The following is a 22,541-nucleotide window of genomic DNA, read 5'->3' on the forward strand; positions in this document are numbered from 1 at the left end:
ACACAGTAAGCGCCCAATAAATACTATTGAATGAGTGTGTGGATCATGGTATTGAGAGGTATGGGAAAACTGTCAATGAATCATGGCTATGTTAGGATGTGTTTAAGGGTGTAGTTCTATCAGAACAAGTAAAGCAACCAGAAGTATTTCTCCTCTGGAATATAAGCCTTCGTGGTCATCTCATGATGCTCAAATGCATGAATGGTTATTTTATTGAGCAGAGTGAACCAGCTGCTTTCCACTCCTATGAGCTTTATGTCAGGCTTGAGGATAAGATCAGACACCAAAATTTGCAATTAAGGGAGTCTGGAAGTCTGTAAAATGAGGTTAGGTGACTTTTTGATTCTTTTCCCAGAAAATCCTATACATATCTAGTTAGTGAAACAACCAGATAATTCAGGCTACATTTGATTTCTATGCCTTAATTATCAGATGATTTGCATGTGATGACTAAGTTTGATCACTTTTCATAGCAGCAATATCCCATATTTGTTCAGGTATTAATTTTTGGAAAGCAGCATTCTCAATTCTTTGTATTATGAACTTATGCTATTTGGCAAAGAAGGAGGATAAACAAAAGGGAAATGGGATCATCTTCAACTGCTTAACAAGAACAAAATCTGCAGAAAAAAACATCACCGAGTAGTGGTTATTGCTGGGCACATTCTGGTTTAATGTCAAACACCATGTGATTAGTGTCTGAGGAATAGTAAAATTAGGTTTTGCATTCTCTGCATTCTCTGTTTTCAAATTCCAAAGTCTTCCTTGTAATTAAGTTGCAAACCATATGGGTTATTCACTCTATCATGTTCTACTTTTCTCTACAGAGTAAAACCACCCTGCTGTTTCAGTACCCTAGAAAAGCTGATGTCCCATTCAGTATACTGGCTGTTTTCCTTTAAATTGGCCTTCTTTCTTGGGAGCAAAATAAGATTAGGGCAAAGCAAGTTCTGTTTATACACTCAATAATTTGCCAATTAATATGCTCATTGCCTCTAGTATTAAGATTGCAGGTTGGACTTTTGTTTGTTTTATGCCTTAAAATCTACATTTCAGTTATCAATAATGATGCCTCCTCCTCTTATATTATGTGACTGATTCATTCTGTTTATATCCATCGGGAACATAAAGAATATAAAGACTCTTTTTAACATTTTTCCACAATGAACACAATGCAGACAACTGGGAAAGCCAAGAGTAAAGATCACAGACATCCTAATCTCTTCTCATAAATAGTCCTATCTAGCATTTCAGCAAAACTAATTTTTTTTTATTTACTACAACTAAATAGAGAAGGCAACTCTAGTTCCTCCTCTACACAAAGTGAAACTTTGCCTGGAATATTGATTCATTCATTTAGTCATTTATTGAGCACTTACTGTGTGCAGAGCACTGTATTAAGCGTTTGGACAAGTACAAAAACAGCAATAAACACATTCCCTGCCCACAACATGTTTACAATCTGGGGGTGAGGGGGGGAGATAGACATTAATATAAATAAATTACAGATATATACATAAGTGCCGAGGGGCTGGGGAAGAACGGACAGAGCAGGTCAGGGTGATGCAGAAGGGAGGGGGAGAAGAGGAAAAGGGGGAGCTTAGTCAGGGAAGGAGGAGAGTTGCCTTCATCATCATCATCAATCATATTTATTGAGCGCTTACTGTGTGCAGAGCACTGTACTAAGCGCTTGGGAAGTACAAGTTGGCAACATATAGAGACAGTCCCTACCCAACAGTGGGCTCACAGTCTAAAATAAGGCTTTGAAGGCCTTGAGGGGAGAGTAATTCTCTATCAGATAGATTTGAGTAGGTAGAGAATTCCAGGCCACAGGCAGGGTGTGAGCGAGGGGTCAGTGGCGAGATAGGTGAGACTGAGGCACAGTGAGTAGGTTAGCATTAGAGGAGCAAAGTATGCAGATTGGGTTTTAGTAGGAGAGTAGCAAGGTGAGGTAGGAGGGGGCAATGTAATGGAGTGCTTTAAAGCCAAAGATGAGGAGTTTTGTTTGATGTAGAGGTGGATGGGCAACCACTGGAGGTTTTGAGGAGTGGGGTGACATGTCCTGAACATTTTGGTAGAAAAATGATCTGGGCAGCAGAGTGAAGTATGGACTAGAGTGGAGGGAGGCAGGAGGGTGGGAGGTCTACAAGGAGGCTCATGCAGTAATCCAGCCAGGACAGGAGGAATGATTATATTAACATGGTAGCAGTTTGAATGGGGAAGAAAGGGCAGATTTTAGCAGTATTGGGAGGTTAATTGCTTAGAACGTGACCATAAAGTACCTGTAACAATATTAAGGAAATAATGGTATAAAATACTTCAAATTACAAAACTATTTCTTTCCATTTGAGGAATATAAATGTGTTTGTATTGTAGTTGAGGAAATTCATTAATTACTGCAGGCACAGTACAGCACATGAGCAGCACAGTAGAGGAGCAGCATGGCATAGTGGATAGAGCAGGGGCCTGGGACTCAGAAGGTCATGAGGTCTAATCCCTGCTCTACCACTTGTCTGCTGTGTGGCCTTGGGCAAGCCACTTCACTTCTCTGTGCCTCAGTTACCTCATCTGTAAAATGGGGATGAAGACTGTGAGCCCTATATGGGACAGGGACTGTTGTCCAACTCAAATTTGCCTGTATCTACCCCAGTGGTTAGGACAGTGCCTAGTGCATAGTAAGGGCTTACCAAATGCCATAATTATTATTATTACTATGACAAATAAGCAAAGTTGGGAATCTGAACTGGAGAGCATACACACATTTTTTTAATTTTTTTAAATGATGATGATGCACAAACTGTAAATTTACACAAGTGTAAAACTTCAAAATGACACATTAGGATCATTTGGACATGGAAAAACGTAAGAGATATCTTTACCATAAATTGACGTGAAACACTGAAGTGTGAACTCTTGGAAAATGTAGCAAATTTGATAAAAGCTCTGTCATTAACTCTTGCCTCTAATTATACCTAGATTTGGAATGCACTTCATAAAACAGTCACCTATCCAGGTCTTTGGAAAAATTAATGTTTATGATCACCTAGATTCTGTGTGGAGCATTTTACACTGCTTCGCACACAGAATTTAGATGTTCATAAACAAAGAAGTGCTGGGAGGTGTACAGTGCAACAGGGATTGTGTCTAATTGCCATCCACGTATTCCCTCCCAGCACTTTGTACAATGCACCTCTCAAAGTAAGCACTTAATACTATTACTGCTAATGATAATAGGGACAGATCTATAACATCTTGCCAACTGATGCTTATTGTTAATAGCTTAGAGAGTAGTAGAATATAGTTTTGTTTTTCTATTGAGTATTTTTACTTTGCATCTTAAATATCCATCAGGAGACCTTTGTGCCCATCTGATAAAACCCGTTCCCTTCCTCTAATACTTTTATGAATTCTCATCTCCTAATCATACTGATTTTCCACATTTTCCTGTGCTAGGTGTTTTGGTCTGGAATTATCTCCTAAGTGTGTCTCTGTATGTTGGTTGCATATGTGATTCATGTGCTTGTTTCTTGATTGGATGCACTCAGAGAGTTCCTTTGAGTATCTGCCAGTTTAGTAAGTAGAGCATAAAATGTTTGGTAAAAGGGAAATTTAGAGGAAAACAAAAAAGTGTGTGTGAGGAGGGGTTGGGGGAGAAGCTGAGCTACCTTCATCCTTGGTCCCTCAGATGGATAATAATTGTGGTATTTGTTAAGTGCTTACTATGCGCCAAGCACTGTACTGAGCCCTGGGGTAGATACAAGATAATCATGTTCCTCATGGAGTTCACAGGCTAAGTAGGAGGGAGAACAGGTATTGAATCCCATTTTGCACATGAGGGAACTGAGGCACAGAGAAGTTATGTGAGTAGCCCAAGGTGACACAGCAGACAAGTCTGGGAAGCAGAATAGCTAAGTAGATTAAACATGGGCCTGGGAGCCAAAAGAAATGAGTTCTAATTCCAGTTCTACCGCTTGCAGACAAAGATGTTTCTCTGATATTTTCCCCAGATTTTCCCCATTGTCATGATCCCATGGGGAAAATCCTCAAGAAGCAAAAAAAGTTATGGGAAAAAAAAGAAAAAAAAAAATCAAGACACCTTTTTCTCCCCAACCAAGTTTGCTCACCTCTAGGGAAAAAGAACTGTTCAGGTTTCCCCCAGCAACTGTTAGGATTCAAAGTGCGCGTGTGCACACACACACCCTCATTCTCTCTCTCTCTTATATAGCAAACAAGTCTATAACTATAACTCTGTATTGATATCTTTTAATCATATCCGTGCCCAGTATATATTTCTTTTCTCAATTCCACATCCACTGCATATTTTCACAGGAGATTTACTCACATGCCCATTCAGTGACAGCCTCCCTTCACCCAACAGTTTATTAGTTAATACCCCCTCCCCCAAAGCCCCCACAGCTCCTTTTCAGATCAGTGGGCTTATTTTTCTGACAAGAATACTTATTAGGAGCCAGGCCATATCATTATTCATTTAATTGTCCAAACAGCAATGCAGACTAGATCTTTTGCCAGACCTTTCAGTTAACGCAGCAAGATATCATGCTTGAAAGCAACCGAGTCTGATTGATTGTACTGGACAGTACACTGCAATATCAGGGGACTCTCGGTATTGGGCATTCCTGTGATTTGCCAACCCTACTGTTTTGGGAGAGAGAGAATATCCTTTTGACTACAAAACAGTGCATCTGGAAACATTAAATAATTGAGATGACACGATATTGTGGAATCACTTTCATGCAAATGTAATGGTATTCTTATTCTTCAACATACTCAAACCAAGACAGAATAGTCTCTTAGACAGGTATGCTAGCATTTCAGCATGGGAAATGAGCACTAGAAAACCTCATGTTTTCTGAACACATAAAGAACTGTACCACCAACTATTTTTATCTGAGGAGAGAGTCCAGTAACCACTGAAAAGAGTTTTAGCTTTCAGCTGCCCATATTGTTCTGGTTTAGACAAGGTAATCCCAGAATTCTGCAGGTTGTCTGGACAATTTTAGAAACAGAGACAAATGCTCTGGAGTTGGGGACTGCCCTTGCTAAACTGTTCAGTCTATTTGGCATCAACTCCCAGCTGTTCTTGCTTACTTGTAAATTCTACGTTGGGGTTGGAGCACATGTGTAACTTCCACCTAATAACATTCTGGGACTTATAGCACATGATTCACATAACCCTAGGGACCTTTAACCCCTTCTTCTGACTCCACCCAATTTCTACACTCTCAAGGTTACCAAAGGGGAAGAAGAAAGCATGAAAAAAGTATACTGAATTGTTTTACAAAAGAAGTGAAACCCTGTGAGAGAGAGCACGTGTACACACACACACCACCCACCCCAGTTTTCTTCCTGACTAAACTGTCAGCTCCTTGAGTATGGAGATCTAATCTACCAACTGTAGTTACCTAAGGACTTAATACAGTGCTCTGCACACAGAAAGCACTCAAATACCATTGATTGATCAATTGAAGACAAAATAAAATATGGTCACCCTAAGTATGAGGAGCTTGAAGAGAAACAATAAAATTATATGAGGTCTTGATTGTATACGGTGACCCAATAAGAAATACTGACTTTAAATATTTTGGTTGATGGCATGGCTGTAAGGTCATGCAATGGGCAATGCGTAGAGAAGAATTGTGGATCCATTAATATACTAATTTCACTTTTTATCCCTGAGTTGGGACTCACTTATGCCTCACTGTGGCTCCACGGCTGGCAAAGAGCAATATGCTCTGTGGACTAAAAAAATGAAGGTCTTGGAAGGGGGAAAAAATAAAAGGAAAAAGGAAACCATTGACTCCATCTAGGAACTGTTTATGTTCTTATGTTATCAGGTCAGGTCTCTTTGGAGCCTTAAGAAATGTTTAGAAGGCAGTAATAAGAACACAGTCTGAAGAATCTGGCAGAAAACTTTTATTTCCTTTTACCTTTCCTGCCAGCTAAGCTACTAATCACACCAAAGGATGGACTGCCCAAGGAAAGTTAGCACAAATACGCCTAGTGATTTTTGTCTTTGCCTTTTGAGGTCTGGAATAAGAGTGTTTCGATGTCCAGTTTCTCTATACCTCTGAGCCTACATGTCACAAATAATCTGGCTGGATCAAACAATTCCCAGAGGAGATGAGAAAGTGCTTTGTATCTACTGCCCCACACATTCTAAGTGCTGTTTTAGATTGGATCCAGAATCCAATCCTCTTTGTTTCACTTTAGGGAACAGCAAACCTGGAGATCTGTGACTCTTTGGATAGTCCCAGAGACCAGTCTTAGCCAGATGATCAAATACTACTCTGGTGTGTCAGTGACCTTTATTTCAATTGCCAGCAGAGGGATGACAAAAAAGTAAACCCTTCTACTTCTGAGGAAGAGGTGTAGCAGCAGCTGGATCAATTGTTAAATGATCGCTCCCCTCACATTAAGAGTATATTTTTGAACAGATCCTTATTTAAACCTCAAGTTACTTCTATTTCTCTTCATCTGAATTATTTATAATGCATTACCAAATAGATACTAATTGGAAATTATATAGAAGGAAGACTTAAAAACTAACAACAGGAAACCCTACACTTCTACACTTCTCATTATCATTATCATCATTATCAAGTCATTATCATCAACATTATCTATTGAGCATCTTCTGTTTGCAGAACACCGTCCTACAGCCCGAGGGAATATATAGAAGTGAAATAATAATAACAATAATATTAATAAAGTGTTCGTTGAGCACTTATTATGTGCCAAGAATTGCACTATGCACTGGGGTAGATACAAGATAATCAGGTTGGACTCAGTCCCTCAAAGCCTAAGAGGAAGTCCCCATTTTACAGTTGAGGAAACTGAGAAGTTAAGTGACTTGCCCAAGGTCACGGAGCAGGTAAGTGGTACAGCCAAAATTAGAATGCGGAGTCCCTAACTCCGAGGCTTTTGCCCTTTCCATCAGGCCATCTGTTTTCCTAAGACACTGTCTGTTCCCACAGGGATTTTACAATTCAATAGGAAAAAAAAGGACACATAAATTGGAGAATATGTAAGAGTGAAAAGTCTATGATAATAAATAGGTGCAAGCACAAGTGGATAAATAACAAATACACTTACAAGTAAATAAGAGGGTACCTGAGTTTTGAGGTGACAGAGAATGACCTGACCCAGCTACTGGAGGGATTAAATCAGGAGGGACTTTATAGAGGAGGTGGCTTTTGAGAAGGGCTTTGAAATGATGAGGTTTGGCACAGATGAAGAAAGGTGCGTATCCCAGACAGGAAAATGGCATCAGGAATGAATCAAAGGTGGGAAAGTCAAGACGGAGGGTTGGTTAGGAGATTTGCTTGGAAGGAGAGGGCCACGTATGGTGAGAGCCTCTTCCAGTGGCTACATAAGGAGAGAGCCTCTGTTGCTTATGATAGCAATCCACCACATTAAAAACCGTGAAACGGAATTTTTGACATCTTGACCATTGAAGGCTCCTTGCTTTAGCTACGCCAGTGAAGGCCCTCCATGAGAACTATAAACAAACTGCATCAGATATACGCCGTATTTAGATAAAACATGAAACCTCATAGTCATTAAGGTGACATTTCTTCTTCAAAATGAATGGACTTCGTGAATATCTACAAACTGTGTTCCATCTCTCTAATCAATTATGCCTCATAGTTTAATCTCCAAAATTTAAAGAATAGGTGTTCTTCTACTAATGGAATTATTTTCCTCCAAAGGGGAATAATACAATAATCCTAAGTGGGGGCCATTTCCCACTGTGCATAAAATATGCATTAACTGACAATTTTGGAGTAAGGCCGTTGTTTTAAACAAATGGACTTTCCTTGTTCTTTAGGAGGACAATATTTCCTGCTTTTCCACACAGTTTGATATTAATGGCATTGACCTGCACATGTCTTTTTTTTCCTCCTTTAGGCTGTACTTTGGAGGTACAAATTTTCTCAGCTTAAAGGTTCTTCAGATGACGGCAAGAGCAAAATCAAATTTTTGTTTCAGAATCCAGATACTAAGCAGATTGAAGCAAAGGTAAAACCAAGAAACCCATCACATTACCCGACTATAACTGCATTTTATATCATTAAGAAACCAAACAAGGAGAGGAGATTTGGATATAATTATGCTACTAAATGCAGATAGATATTTCAGTTGCCTCCATGAATCAATATCAAAGTTAAAAGAAAAGAACACAGAGTTATTTGAAGCTTCTCTGCAGCAACTTGGTTGTGAAAAACAAAAGCAAAATGAAAAAAAAAATTCACCCTGCATGGATACTTAAAGCTTCGCATTGTGTACACTGTGGAATGATAGGGGCAATTAAAACCAGCTTTATTCTAGTTTTGAAAATAAGTATAAAAGAGATCAGTCTCGGCCACCCTAATCCCTCCTCACCAACCAAATAATAAAACACCCTAGAAAGCAAACTTGGGGAACAATTGAATGGTGCCCAAATATAGTTGAAAATTTGGTAAATGTGATTAAACTGTGTATGTTGTTTGGTTTTCTGCATAAAGTCTTTCTGAAAGTCATGGCAGAACTATCCTGAGCAGTACAGAAAAAACATTCCTTTCCTCCCTCACACCTGTATCTCTAGACAATGGACTTCCATAGGGATGTTCTTTTTAATTATTTGGCACTCACTGGCCCTCTATATGACTGTGGATACCCCCTGCTGAGCAGCCTAGAGTTTCAGTGTCCCAGAATTTTTAACTACCTACAAACCCCCTTTCCCCTAACAGAAAAGAAAACAAATCTCTTGCTGTGTTTATACTCAGAATACACACATACTGGGTAGTAGCGTGGCTCAGTGGAAAGAGCCCGGGCTCTGGAGTCAGAGGTCATGGGTTCAAACCTCGGCTCCGCCAATTGTCAGCTGTGTGACTTTGGGCAAGTCACTTAACTTCTCTGTGCTTGTTACCTCATCTGCAAAATGGGGATTAAGACTGTGAGCCCCCCATGGGACAACCTGATCACCTTGTAACCTCCGCAGTGCTTAGAACAGTGCCTTGCATATAATAAGCACTTAATAAATGCCATTATTATTATTATTATTATATCTTTTTGCATATAGCACGTATATGTCACCAGATTACTTTTTTTCCTCAGGAATTCTGGTTGAGAAGCTTACAGGACTGGGATTCTTATATTTTAAGAAGAACATACAGGGATGTAATTCCCTCCTGGAAATAGGGGAGATAGTGCACAGACAGTGTTTACTACCTGGATTCCATTTTTAGCAAGGAAAGGACAAGAGAAAGTAAATAAGCATACACTTGGAACAAAGGCTGGGCATGAGGAAGATTATTAAGGATCAAGACCCACTGGAAAAGGGGACATTTTACATGTGGAAAATGATGAGTGTGGCATAGTGGATAGAGCACAGACAGACAGACAGAATTCTCCTAAGGACCTGGGTTCTAATGACACCTGTACCATTTGTCTGCCATGTGACCTTGGGCAAGTCACTTCACTTGTCTATGCCTCAGTTATCTCATCTGTAAAATGGGGATTAAGACTGTGAGCCCTACATGGGACAGGGACTGTATCCCACCCGATTTGCTTGTATCCACCCCAGCCTCAATACAGTGCCTGGCACATAGTAAGCACTTAAATACCACAATTATTGTTATCATTATATTTCTGGGATGGTCTAAGAAATACCAATAGTCATGGTATTTTTTGAGCATTACTGAGTGCAACACACTGCACTAAGCACTTGGGAAAGTACAAGAGAGAAGCAAAATACATATTCCCAGCTCACCATAAGATTTAAATGCTTTTGTAAAATTTAGTTCCAGGATTCTTTGAAGAACAAAGCATCGTTTCTTGGACAATCTTGCCAGTCATTCAACACCTCAAAACACATTTCCAATAGCCTCCTCCTAAAACATCCACAAATAGCATATGCGAAATGGGGGGGATATGGGGAGAGGCGTGTTCTAAGGAGCAAAGGTGAAGACTTCTGGTCCCACCGGGAATGTAGAGGTCCACATTGAATCCACTAGGGAAAGGTACTTCAGGCAGATTTAAGACCTTACAACCTGGTAGTGCTCCATATCAAAACTGTGCTACCAGATAAACATACCTAATTCCCTATGGGTGCTCTCCCCAAAACACATCAAGCAGGCATACTTTTTTAGTCAAACTGCGTGTGTTGTCTAACTGTTCCATTATTATATTAGAGTCCCCTAAAAATTCAGGGCATTGCATTTCCAAATTCTAAGAATGAAAAAAATCCACCAATCCAGCTTCCCCTCAGTATTTTCCCCTGCAGCAGGATAATTAAAGACTTCCAGCAGGCTCCTAAATATTGTTATGGGGAAAATCTAACCATTAATTATAGTTTATTACTCCACCCCTGATGCCATATTTCTGAAGTAAGGTCAACATATTAAAACAATTTCAGCTAATGTAATAAGTTCTGAAAGGTTTCCTTAGCATCCTAAAGATAGTGATAAAATTCTTACGTTATGATAATTGGATGACTGATGATCTAAATGAAATAGATATGAAATCTTCACTATTAAAAGCATACCCAGTTCTCCTATAATGGGAGAGTTGGTTCCTGAGAAAGGGAATGCAGAGGGAAACACGTGTTGGCATTGGCGGTATAGTGGGTGAGCGTAGCTGCCTTCCAAGCAGTTGACCCAGGTTCAATTTCCAGCCAACCCAGTGAGGTCAGAAGCAGAGTAGCCTAGTGGCCAGGGCATATGGTCCTGGGAGTCAGAAGGGCCCGGATCCTAACCCTGGCTCTGCAACTTGCCTGCTGTGTGACCTTGGGCAAGTCACTTAACTTCTTTGTGTCTCAGTTACCTCAAATGTAAAATGGGGATTAAGACCCAGAGCCCCATGTTGGACATGGACTGTGTCCAACCAGATTAGCTAGTATCTACATAAGAATTCAGAACAATGCCTTTACTGTGAGCTCATAGTGGGCAGGGAATAAGTCAGTTTGTTGTTGTATTGTACTCTCCCAAGTGCTTTGCACCCAGTGAGTACTCGATAAATACAATCAATCAATCAATCCTATTGAGCACTTACTGTGTGCAGAGCTGTACTAAGCGCTTGGGAAGTACAAGTTGGCAACATATAGAGACAGTCCCTACCCAACAGTGGGCTCACAGTCTAGAAAGGTGATCAAGTTGTACCTCGTGGGGCTCACAGTCTGAATCCCCATTTTACAGATGAGGTAACTGAGGCTCAGAGAAGTTAAGTGACTTGCCCAAGGTCACACAGCAGGCATGTGGTGGAGTAGGGATTTGAACCCATGACCTCTGACTCCAAAGCCCGTGCTCTTGCCACTGAGCCACGCCCCTTCCCGTGGGCATACGGGATATATGATATATAATACAACTGAATGAATGAAAGTTGTGAGCAGGGAATGTGTCTGTTTTATTGTTACACTGTAATAGTAATTATTAATTAATGATTAATAATAATTATTATGGTATTTGTTAAGTGCTTAATATGCCACTCACAGTACTAAACACCAGGGTGGATACAAACATATTGGGTTGGACACAGTGCCTGTCGCACATGGGGCTCACAGTCTCAATCCCCATTTTACAGATGAGGTAACTGAGGCACAGAGAAGTGAAGTGACTGGCCTGAGGTCACACGGCGGACATGTGGCAGAGTCAGGATTAGAACCCATGACCTTCTGATTCTTAGACCCATGCTCTATCCACAATGCCATGCTGCTTAATATACGCCCAGGTGCTTAGTATTGTGCTCTGCACTAAGAAAATCACTCAGTAAATACAACTGAATGACTGGCATATATTAAGTGCTTAACAAATACCATTTTTTTAAAAAAAGGACAATCTCACCTGAACAGATGCTTTCAGTAGGTCAGTCAATCATACTTATTGAGCACTTATTGTGTACAAAACACTGTACTACGTGCTTGGGTGTTACATCTGCCCACAACCAGTTCCTTTGATAACACTGGACCCCAAGCCCCACAAGCTCACCCTATCACAAGGACTTTCCCTGATTTCCAAATCACAAGTTGAAAGCCAGGGTTATGGCTGAACTGTGTGTACTTGGACTAGCAATTTCAAAGTGTCTTAATGACGGTAGGCACCTACTGTGTCCCCTTTTGGGTTGGCCTTTCCTAGTCACAAAGCAAGGCCTATTTACAGCTCCACCGAGCCACGGGCAGTGAATGTCAAGGAGAACCAGAGCCAAAATTCTCACCAGAACTGCCTTCCCCAGAGAGGGGCTGGGCCTTTGCTTCACACCCTTCCCTTCTTAGAACTGCCAGGGCTACATTTACTTAAGGCCAGTGGCCATGGTCGAGGTGAAAGGGAGAAGAAGCAGCTGATATTTGGTCTCAGAGTACTCCCGCTCCAGAGGACCCCAAGCTCTACCCAGTTTCCCAGTAATTCAAGCAATCCTCCATGAAAATAAGCGCTGGTTCGCATGCATAGTGTTTATAAGAAATGAGGATGGCCCTAGTGAATATCAACTAAAAGGCTCTCTGTCCTGGAAGTCTGCAACCTGTATCATCCTCTACTCTCACATTGTCTATGGCCAAATCCTGTCAGTTCTTCCTGCACACCACCCCCCAGATCTTCCCCTTTCACTCCACAACAAGTGCTACCACCCTGGTCTCCCATGGCGAGACTACTGCATTAGTCTTCTTGTCGGTCTCCCAGCCTCTAGCCTCTCCTCTCCTCCCTCTATTCTACACTACATGCTTCTGCACAGATAATCTTTCTGATATCACTCTGTCCACATCTCTCCTCTCCTCAAAATCCTCTCCTGGCTTCCCATGTCTCTCAACATTAAACAAAAATTACGCTAAGGCTTTAAGGCTATCCACCACCTGTCCTCACCCTACCTCTCTATTCCCTAACCGGCCATCTTCATTCATTAATGAGGTCTAAGTAGGAAGGAGAACAAGTACTGAATCCCCATTTTTGCAGGTGAGGGAACTGAGGCTCAAAGAATGTAAGTGACTTGCCCAAGGTCACCCAGCAGACCCATGATGGAGCTGGGATTAGAACCCAGATCCTCTGACTCTCAGTTCCATGCTCTTTCCACTAGTCCGAGCTGCTTCTTCTAGGAACAAAACAAATCCTTGCTAATGAGGAGTATATAATCCAGTGGAGTAGAGAGTAGGCATAACTGATAGATACATCAACAGATGAAGAATAATTTCCCAATTAATCCCTCTATCCCCCTACTCCTTCGATCACCTACGTACTTTGGATATGTACCCTTTAAGCACTTGATATTCACCCCACCCTCAGCCCCACAGAACTTGGGTAAATATCTTATTTGTTTATATTATTGTCTGTCTCCTCCTGTAGACCTAAGATCCTTGTGGTCAGCGACCATGCCGACTAACTCTGTTGTACTGTTCACTCCCTAGAGCTTAGTAGAGGGCTGTGAACACAGTACACACATAAGTAGTATTACTTATTACTGCTACTACTACTGACACTACCTACCAAAACCAGGGAACACCAGGGCAGGTCCACTGTTCCCCAAGTGTACTTTAAGCCCAGAACAGGTAAGCGCTTAGTACAGTGCTCTGCACACAGTAAGCGCTCAATAAACACAATTGAATAAATGAATGAACAGGTACCTCTGAGGGTCACAGTTTGCTTCGTCGCTACATTGTAAGCTCCTTGAGGACAGGGATCGTGTCTATCTACTGAACTACACCCCCAAGTGCTTAGTACAGTGCTCTGTGCCCATAGTAAGTGTTTACTGATAGAAGCCCAAATTGACCCATTGTAGAACCAAACTACCACCTTCTGCATCAGCCTCTCTTGGCCTTAAAGTGACCAACCCAGCTGTCTGGCTCCCCCAAATTGCTACCAGCTCTCAAGCAGGACCTTTAATCATAATAATAATAATTTTGGTATTTGTTAAGCGCTTACTATGTGCCAAGCACTGTTCTAAGCTCTGGGATAGATACAAGGTAATCAGGTTGTCCCACGTGGGGCTCACAGTCTTCATCCCCATTTTACAGATGAGGTAGCTGAGGCCCAGAGAAGTCAAGTGGCTTGCCCAAAGTCACACGGCCGACAAGTGGCACAGCTGGGATTAGAACCCATGACCTCTGACTCCCAAGCCCAGGTCTTTCCACTGAGCCACGCTGCTTCTCGGCTTCCAGAGTACATTGGAGAGCCCACCTCTAGTGCTCAAATAACATTCGGATCAACAACCTGGCCCCCCTTACAATGCCTCTCCTCACTCTAGTGTCTCTGCACTTCCCTTCTATACCTCAGACAGTTAGGCAAGGGAGAACCTCTCTTTTGTAATGAACCAGCTGACACTACTCACTGTAAGATTAAAATTGCATTGAAGGAAAATCGAGCCACATTATTTATAGGTATATATGGGTGCTGATGTTAGAAATTGTTCCTTGGCTTTGCTGAATGTGCAGATATTGTCAGGATTTAGTTTCACGCTTGAAAAGTGCATGTAAGGACAGTTTAGTAAAGTTAGGAAGCTTAAAAAGAGCACCACTCATTTTCCTTCCTCTAACCAGCCATTTCTAAAAATCTGAGATAGAATGTGAAAAACAAGTCACTTGGCTTCTACATAACAGTGTGAGGTTTTGTGTATTAATCGCAATTAAAATGAATTGCATACCATATGCAAAGGTGCTGTACTGAATAAACTCAACTGGCATTTCTGCAAACGCACGGAAAGTAATGGAGTTGCAGGATCCTATTTCAGCAAGTTCAAAAACCAGGCACTTCAAAAGTTGAGACATGAGGTAGAATTAAAAAAATTAATACTGACCTGAAGGGTTGTGGGTAGTAAATTAAGACTGAATTTAAACAGTGTATGTGAGGAATGGGCTAGTATGTGCCACCAGGGCAATTAGGATTATCTGTCTGTGAATGCTTCAAATGTTTCAACATATGAAAGGTTTGTAGAAAGGCAACCAAATTATAATCTAGAAATGTCAATTGAAGAAAACCATATTGTGATCAGAGAAAACTCACTGGGAAAGGTTTTATCTTCTATGGCCTTGCATTTCAAAGTAAAAACATAGAAAGTGATTTTGAAGCTGAGTTACATGCTGAGCTCATTAAACATGGCTTTCTTCCAAAACAAGGCCTTTTACAGGACATAATTTAAGTTGAAGACCATAAACATATCATGCAACTTGTGTCTGAAAATATGCTAGTTAGTTGTAGGAGAACCTCAAGACGTTACTTAAAGACTGGGAGGAAGGTGCATTGTTTGAAACTGCTTGTTTTTTTTGAAAGATTCTAAGCAAGTTTATTTAATAAGATCCTTGAAGAACAGGCATGAGATAAATCTTGCTACTGTTGTAGTCTCCCAAGTGCTTGGCACTCAGTAGGTGCTCAATAAATGCAAAAATCAAGTGAAATGGAGTCACTAAGTTAAAGCTCAACACCACAATTCCGGTAAGAAAACAGCTTGATGCAGACACAAATGAATATATATCAGAAGGTCAATTCTGCTAACTTTTGAGGGGCATATAACTTATAGCACGTGGAACTGTGCTATTAACTAGTGTCGATTTTCTGTAACACTGTTGACTGTTCCATTCCAGCACGGCTGAATTTATACTTGTGGGGAAATGGAACTCATTATGCAAGACACAATTCAAAGTTTCACACACAGTATATTGATTTTGCTTATTTTTTTATTCAGCTATTTCATCTTGCTGACCACTGAAACTGTCAACAAGTAACTGTGATTACCCATGCTTAAAATATATGTAGAAAATACATACTGTCATGTATTTTACCCCACTGCCCAATCTTTGCCTACTGATTGTGCCAGCCCCAGTTTCCCAGGATCTTTGCTGAAAACCTCCCTGACTCTGACCTTTGGATGTGATACAAGTTAGGAATTGCAGCAAAAAAAAAAAAGAGTCACTTGGAGGCATCATGATTTAGATTGACTTTGAAAACATCCCTGGACAGCAATATTTTCTGCATCTGGGATGAGGGACTTTTAAAGACATTTCAGATATTTTAATATAAAATCTGTTCTGGAGCGGCATGGATCATAACATATCATTTCACTTACTGACTTGTTAATTAGGTTTCCTAAGTCTGCTTAGAAAATGAACTCTCATTCATTCATTCATCATATTTATTGAGCGCTTATTGTGTGCAGAGCACTATACTAAGCACATGGGAAGTACAAGTAGGCAACATATAGAGACGGTCCCTACCCAACAAGGGGCTCACAGTCTTGAAGGGGGAGACAGACAACAAAATAAAACATGTGGACAGGTGTCATCAGAATAAATAAAAGCTAGATGCACATCATTAACAAAATAAATAGAATAATAACTATGTACAAGTAAAATAAATAGCGTAATAAATCTGTACAAACATATATACAGGTGCTGTGGGGAGGGGAAGGAGGTAGGGCATGGGGGATGCGGAGGAGGAGAGGAAGAAGGGGGCTCAGTCCGGGAAGGCCTCCTGGAGGAGGTGAGCTCTCAGTAGGGCTTTGAAGGGAGGAAGAGAGCTAGCTTGGCTGATGTGTGGAGAGAGGGCATTCCAGGCCAGGGGGAGGATGTGGGCCGGAAACGCCAGACACATAAGCTGTAATCTTGACAAGTAAACCCTTCACTTTTCTTTTGGCTTTTTTGAGTTCCATGGCAAAGGCACCATGATGAAGATAATTTTGAATTAGTGAGGCTAAATGCCAAACAGGCGGCTCTTAAGGCTTATACTTGCTCCCCTGTACCTATCCTTGCTCTGTTACCACCACACACGAGCTTGCAAACCTGATTCTGTTCTAGCAAACCTATTCACTATGCCACATTCTCTTTGTCATGGATGACTCTTTGCTCATGCTTTTCCTCCTGCCTTGGACTCCCTCCCCTTCATATCAAGGAAACCACTTTTGTACTCTCCTGAGCACTTAGTACAGTGCTTCGCAAATAGTCAGTGCTCAATAACTACCATTTATTTACTCATCTTCAAGATCTTTCTGAAATCACATCTCATCCTTGAAGGCTTCCTTGATTAACCTTGTAAACTGCTTAAGGGCAGGGATTGTGGCTACTAACTGTTTTGTACTCTCCTAAACTCTAATATAGAGTGACCTTGGGTAAGTCACTTAACTTCTCTGTACCTCAGTTACCTCAGCTGTAAAACAGAGATTAAATCCTACTGCCTCCTATTTAGTCTCTATGCCCCATGTGGGACAGGGACTGTGAACAAACTGACCAACTTGTATCTTCCCCATCATTTAGAACCGTGTTTGACACATAGTAAGTGCGTAACAAGTACTGTAATCATTATAATTACAATCATCATAATTATTACATCGGGAACAATAAACACAGTCCCAGTCTCTCAGGGAGCTCACAATCTAAAATGGTGCTGCATTCCCTGCCGACAAGTCGCTGAAAGGCTAGAGATGGAAACATGTTTTTGTACTCTGATTTTTTCTTCCGACCTGCAAGTTATCGGAGAGTCAGTCTCTGCGAGATTGTTAACTTCTTGCAGATAGGAATCGTGTCTACTAATTCTGTTGTACTCTTCTAAGAGTTTAGTTCAGTGCTCTGTCCACAGGGAGCACTCACTAAATATTATTGACTGCTTGTAAAGGAAGTATCAGGATTGGTTGGAGGCAAAATTATCTGTTTTTGACAGTGGCTGTTTGCAATTTGTAGGACTGTGATGGAACAAACTTTCAAAAACCCTGAAAAAAGTGATAGGTTTCATCTTTCTGAGAAATGGTAAGAAAAAGGATAACTTTACAAGGATTCATGAGCAATTCTAGACTTGGGGTTTGGCGCACTAATGATATCACAGTGGCACAATGTATTGGGGCATTTAGTGGCTTCCTAACTATTCACCCACAATTTTAAAATGCTATCAAACCCTAATTCTCTCATTCTCACCTTGCTTCCCCTTCCCTCTTCCCCAGATCTAGATCTATTTCCAGACAGTTTCACAATCAGCTTGCAGAAACCTAAAGGGAAGAGCCCCTCATACCCCCTTGGTAGTGATTCCTGGGCTGAGGCTCTACACTCCCCCAGGATATTATTTGGGGGCATTTTTCCTGCGATTTAGAGGTTTTTATATTTTATTATTATTTTTAATGGGACCAAGAGAAGAGTGACATGAAGCTGCAAAATGGCCCTGCCAGGCAATGTTACTCCCTTTGTTTGATTATGTTACTGGAACCACCTAAGAGAAAGGGGCAAAATGTCTACTGGCAAGTTGACCACTTGACTTAGAGAAGCCCTGGAATTCAGATTTATATAACAAAATGTCTGAACTCTTTGGGATAGAGGACTGTTCAGGCCATTGAATGTTAGACAAAATTCGATTTGGCTATCTCGAAAAGGCCAAATTCTGTCTATTTAGCCTGTTTTCTTCTCAATGATTTGAATAAACCTCTATCTTTTTGGATAATTGAGGTCTGCGTAATTAACTTTCTGGGATGGGCCCTAAGGCGGGAGAACTAGATGGCATTAATCCAGCTATCTGCTTCTAAGTGGTCACAGATGACAGCAAATTGGTATACACCCTTGAGGGGCTCCTGCTCAGATGGACTCTGCTATAATACTGCCAGCTGGAAAAGTCAACTCTGGGAGGTGGGAAAGGATGACAAATAACTGGGGACCCTGCCTGTGCTCACACTGTCCTGTGGCCTAGGGGAAAGAACAAGGGCTACATGTCCGGAGATCCAAGTTCAAGCCTCCTTTGTGACCTTGGGCAGCTCACAACCTCTCTGGGTCTCAGTTTTCTCATCAGCAAAATGGGGATAAAGGATTTTGTGTGGCAGGAGCTGTGACCAATCTGTCAGCCTTGTGTCTACCACAGTGCTTAACACATATAAGTGCTTAGTAAATGTCATAATTATTAACTGACACAGGAGGAGCAAAAAATACCCTATGGGTGCTTTTACATTAGCAAGTTTTCTAGAAATGTTGTCAGCAAGGCCTTTCTCTAAATGTTTAATAGCTGCATTGTGCTAACTTGGCAGTGGCAGTTTATGGAGATCAGTTCAGGCTAGGGTCATTCACCAGCAAAGATGAAGGCCCCAGCAGAAAATAATAGGCATGTTTCGATGCCTAGAGAAGAAGCATAGCCTAGTGGAAAGAGCACCGGGTTGGGAATGAGAGGACCTGGGTTCTAATTCCAGTTCCACCACTTGTCTGCTTGTGTAACCTTGGGCAAGTCACTTCACTTCTCTGTGCCTCAGTTACCACACCTGTAAAATGGGGATTAGGACTGTGAGCTCCATGTGGGGCAGGGACTGCGACCCGCCTGGTTATCTTCTATCTACCCCAATGCTTAGTAAAGTGCTCGCGTATAGTAAGCGCTTAACAAATACCACAATTATTATTATTATTATTCCCAGACAGCCTGTTTCCCAGGCCTCATAAACCCCTACATGCTTTCTCACTTGAAAAGTGTAAATAGGATGGCACAAATACGGTAACAGCAGCTTAAAAAGAACATTGCTAGCTATTTCATGTTTTCTAGTTTGACAGTAATAGTTTGCCCTGCTGTCTATGGGCAAATTTCTGTGGGTAAGGAAATTATAATGAATTTATGTCCAACTCAGCTGGATCGCATAGAGCACAGGTACTGGAAATAAATATAAATCAGTACTGCACTTTAGTTTTTGATACCTTAGCTCCACAAACTCCCATAGAACTAAACCTATGAATAAGGTGGAATGAATGGAAAGAGGCTGATGGAAAGAGGCTGGGGCAACCAGAGAGTAGAGACAAAGGCCATACCATAATGTGGGGAGAAAAGGGGAGTAAAGAGAGGCAGAAAGAGAGGCCAAGAGAAGAGGGACAGGCAAAGAAGAAGGGAACAGGGGTCTGTAATTTAAATGTCTATCTTCCCAATTGGAATAAGAAAACCCTTGAATAGCATGGCCTGGTGGCAAGAGCACTGGCTTAATAGTCAGAGGACTTGAGTTCTAATCCTGTCTCCACCACTTGCCTGCTGTGTGACCCTGGGCAAGTTGCTTAACTTCTCTGTGCCTCAGTTACCTCATCTGTAAAATGGGGATTAAGACTGTGAGCCCCACGTGGGACAACCTGATTACCTTGTATCTTCCTCGGTGCTTAGAACAGTGCTTAGCCCGCAGTAAGCACTTAACAAATAACATAATTATTATCGAGGGCAGGGATCATGTCTACTAATTCTATTGTACCCTCCCAAGCATTTAGTATAGTGTTCTGCTCAAAGTAAGTGCTCAATACATTTGATTAAATGATTGCTAGGAGGGAGAGGTGGGAGGGAGAGAGCGAGGATAGGCTCACTCCAGTGGGCCCCCACTCTGCCCACAAAGATACACAACACATTCACCTACTGAAAGAGTCATTTCCTCATAAGCTGGTGTCCAGCACCAAGAGCGGTTGTGTAGCCCTTAAGAGGAAGTTGTAACTAATGCTGTGCCATCTCATCAGTCACTACCACTTCTGCCAGATGCCCAACACTGCTCAATTTCTGCCCCGATTATGGCAGGAATAAAAGGAATGTCAGTGGGAAAACCATAGAGCATCAGTTACTGCTTCCTCTTTCCTCTCAAGTATCTCCTCTTCTCTGGTGGCACTAACTGTGACCTCAGCTTGCAATGAGCCAAACTTGCCATTTGTGGGGCCTGCTGTCTGTGTCTCAGGAATTTAATTTTTGTGGCTCTGCTATCTAATGAGGAACTTCTCCTCCATTACTAACGCATCCTTCAAAATAGGAGAGTACCACAATTAAGCCAGTCCAAAGATGTCCACCATAAATATTAAAATTCAGCATTAGACTGCTTAGCAAAAATCAAGGAACTTCACAATAAGAGCTTTTGGTGTCTAGACCCAGCTAGTATGAGTTATTTGGTAGTATTAATCTAAATTAATCTAAAATATATTTTCATCCAGTACTCAACCCCCAGTGAGTCCATCTTCTCAACTGTGAACCCGTCTTCTAGATTGTGATCCCATTGTTGGGTAGGAATTGTCTCTATCTGTTGCTGAATTGTACTTTCCAAGTGCTTAGTACAGTGCTCTGCACACAGTAAGTGCTCAGTAAATATGATTGAATGAATGAATATAACCAAATCAATCAATGGGGTAGGGAGAACAGGTATTTAATACCCATTTTACAGATGAGGAAACTGAGGAACAGAGATGTTAGGTAGCTTGCCCAAATGTCACATAGCAGAAAAGTGGCAGGGCAATGATTAATAATAATAATCATAGTAGTAATAATAATGATGGTATTTGTTAAGTGCTTACTTTGTGCCAAGCACTGTTCTAAATGCTGGGGGAGATACAAGGTAATCACGTTGTCCCCCGTGGGGCTCACAGCTTTAATTCCCATTTTACAGATGAGGGAACTGAGGCACAGAGAAGTGAAGTGACTTGCCCAAGGTCACACAGCAGACAAGTGGCGGAGTCATGATTAGAACCCATGACCTCTGACTCCCAAGCCCATGCTCTTTCCACTAAGCCACACTGCTCTACAAGTGCTGCTAAAAACGAACCAAACCTAAGCTGTTTCATTGGAGAACCACCAATTTATATATTTATCAATATTAGTGTCTCTCTCCCCCTCTAGAATGTAACCTCATTGTGGGCAGGGAATGTGTCTGTTTACTATTATATTGTATTCTCCCAAGCGCCAAGATGAAAGTTCTAAAATGCATAAAAAGGAAAGGACCTGCTTCCTGATGCAATAGGAAATTCACATTTTGTTTAATCTATCTTAATGCAGTCATGAGTGTATTGTATTTAGAGCAACCTTGAATTAAGAATCAAATGAATCACCTCTGTTTTTAATTATCAGTAGCAAAGATATGTTGAAACATGGGTTATGCTACTTCATGCAATAACCTGACAATGACATTCGATGAATAGCTTGCTAAAGGGACTGCTTCACTTCTGAAAAGTGAAAAATAATTTTTTTTACGATGGTGTCAACAGAGTACTCAAGTGCTTTAAAATGCATGGTAATGGATGGCAAACATATGTTTTAATTGAAAGGTTTTTTTTTTTTAACTCAGCAAGAAAGATGCCAGTTATTGTTTATGACTGATCCTAGTCATGAAGCTTTGCTCCCATTTAGCCTGTTCATCACTGCCAGGGTAGAGACCAGACAGCAGTTTTGAATTGTCTATGTAGCCAAGTGCACATTTAGTCTCAAGAGAGTGAAAGGGATGCTGGTTAGCATTTTGGAATCTGATATATTCAGTCACTTGAAGGACAGAAGGTCTGACCTTTTTTGGTAAGAAAAATCATTGAATTGGTGTTCCTTAATAGCTTTGTATGCTTGTCGCCTCTGGATCCATGGATCATTTTTCTATAATATAATTTTCTGTGGACTTCTCCTGACACCCCAAAAACTTCCAGAGGTGGCTCATCCATCCTCCCACCAAGTGGAAACTCCTTACCATCAGATTCAAGTTCTCAATTCACTCTTTCTCCTTTCCCACTATAACCCAACTCACACACTTTGCTCCTCTAACACCAGCCTACTCTTGCCTCTCTCATTGATCCCTTTTTCCTACTTCCCCCCCTGCCTGGAACTCCCTCCTGCTACAGATCG

General features: G+C 41.2%; 1 protein-coding gene across 1 annotated transcript in view; it reads left to right on the forward strand.

Annotated features, from left to right (window-relative positions):
* SNTG1 (syntrophin gamma 1) overlaps positions 1-22,541 on the forward strand; it is a 403,312-nt gene that overhangs the window by 377,280 nt on the left and 3,491 nt on the right. Inside the window, exon 18 of the mRNA XM_038766634.1 lies at positions 7,930-8,040. Within this exon, the coding sequence (XP_038622562.1) occupies positions 7,930-8,040 (111 nt within the window). The remainder of the gene's footprint in view (positions 1-7,929; positions 8,041-22,541) is intronic.

The sequence above is a fragment of the Tachyglossus aculeatus genome, chromosome 25 (genome assembly GCF_015852505.1).
Source record: "Tachyglossus aculeatus isolate mTacAcu1 chromosome 25, mTacAcu1.pri, whole genome shotgun sequence".
NCBI classification, from domain to species: Eukaryota; Metazoa; Chordata; class Mammalia; order Monotremata; family Tachyglossidae; genus Tachyglossus; species Tachyglossus aculeatus.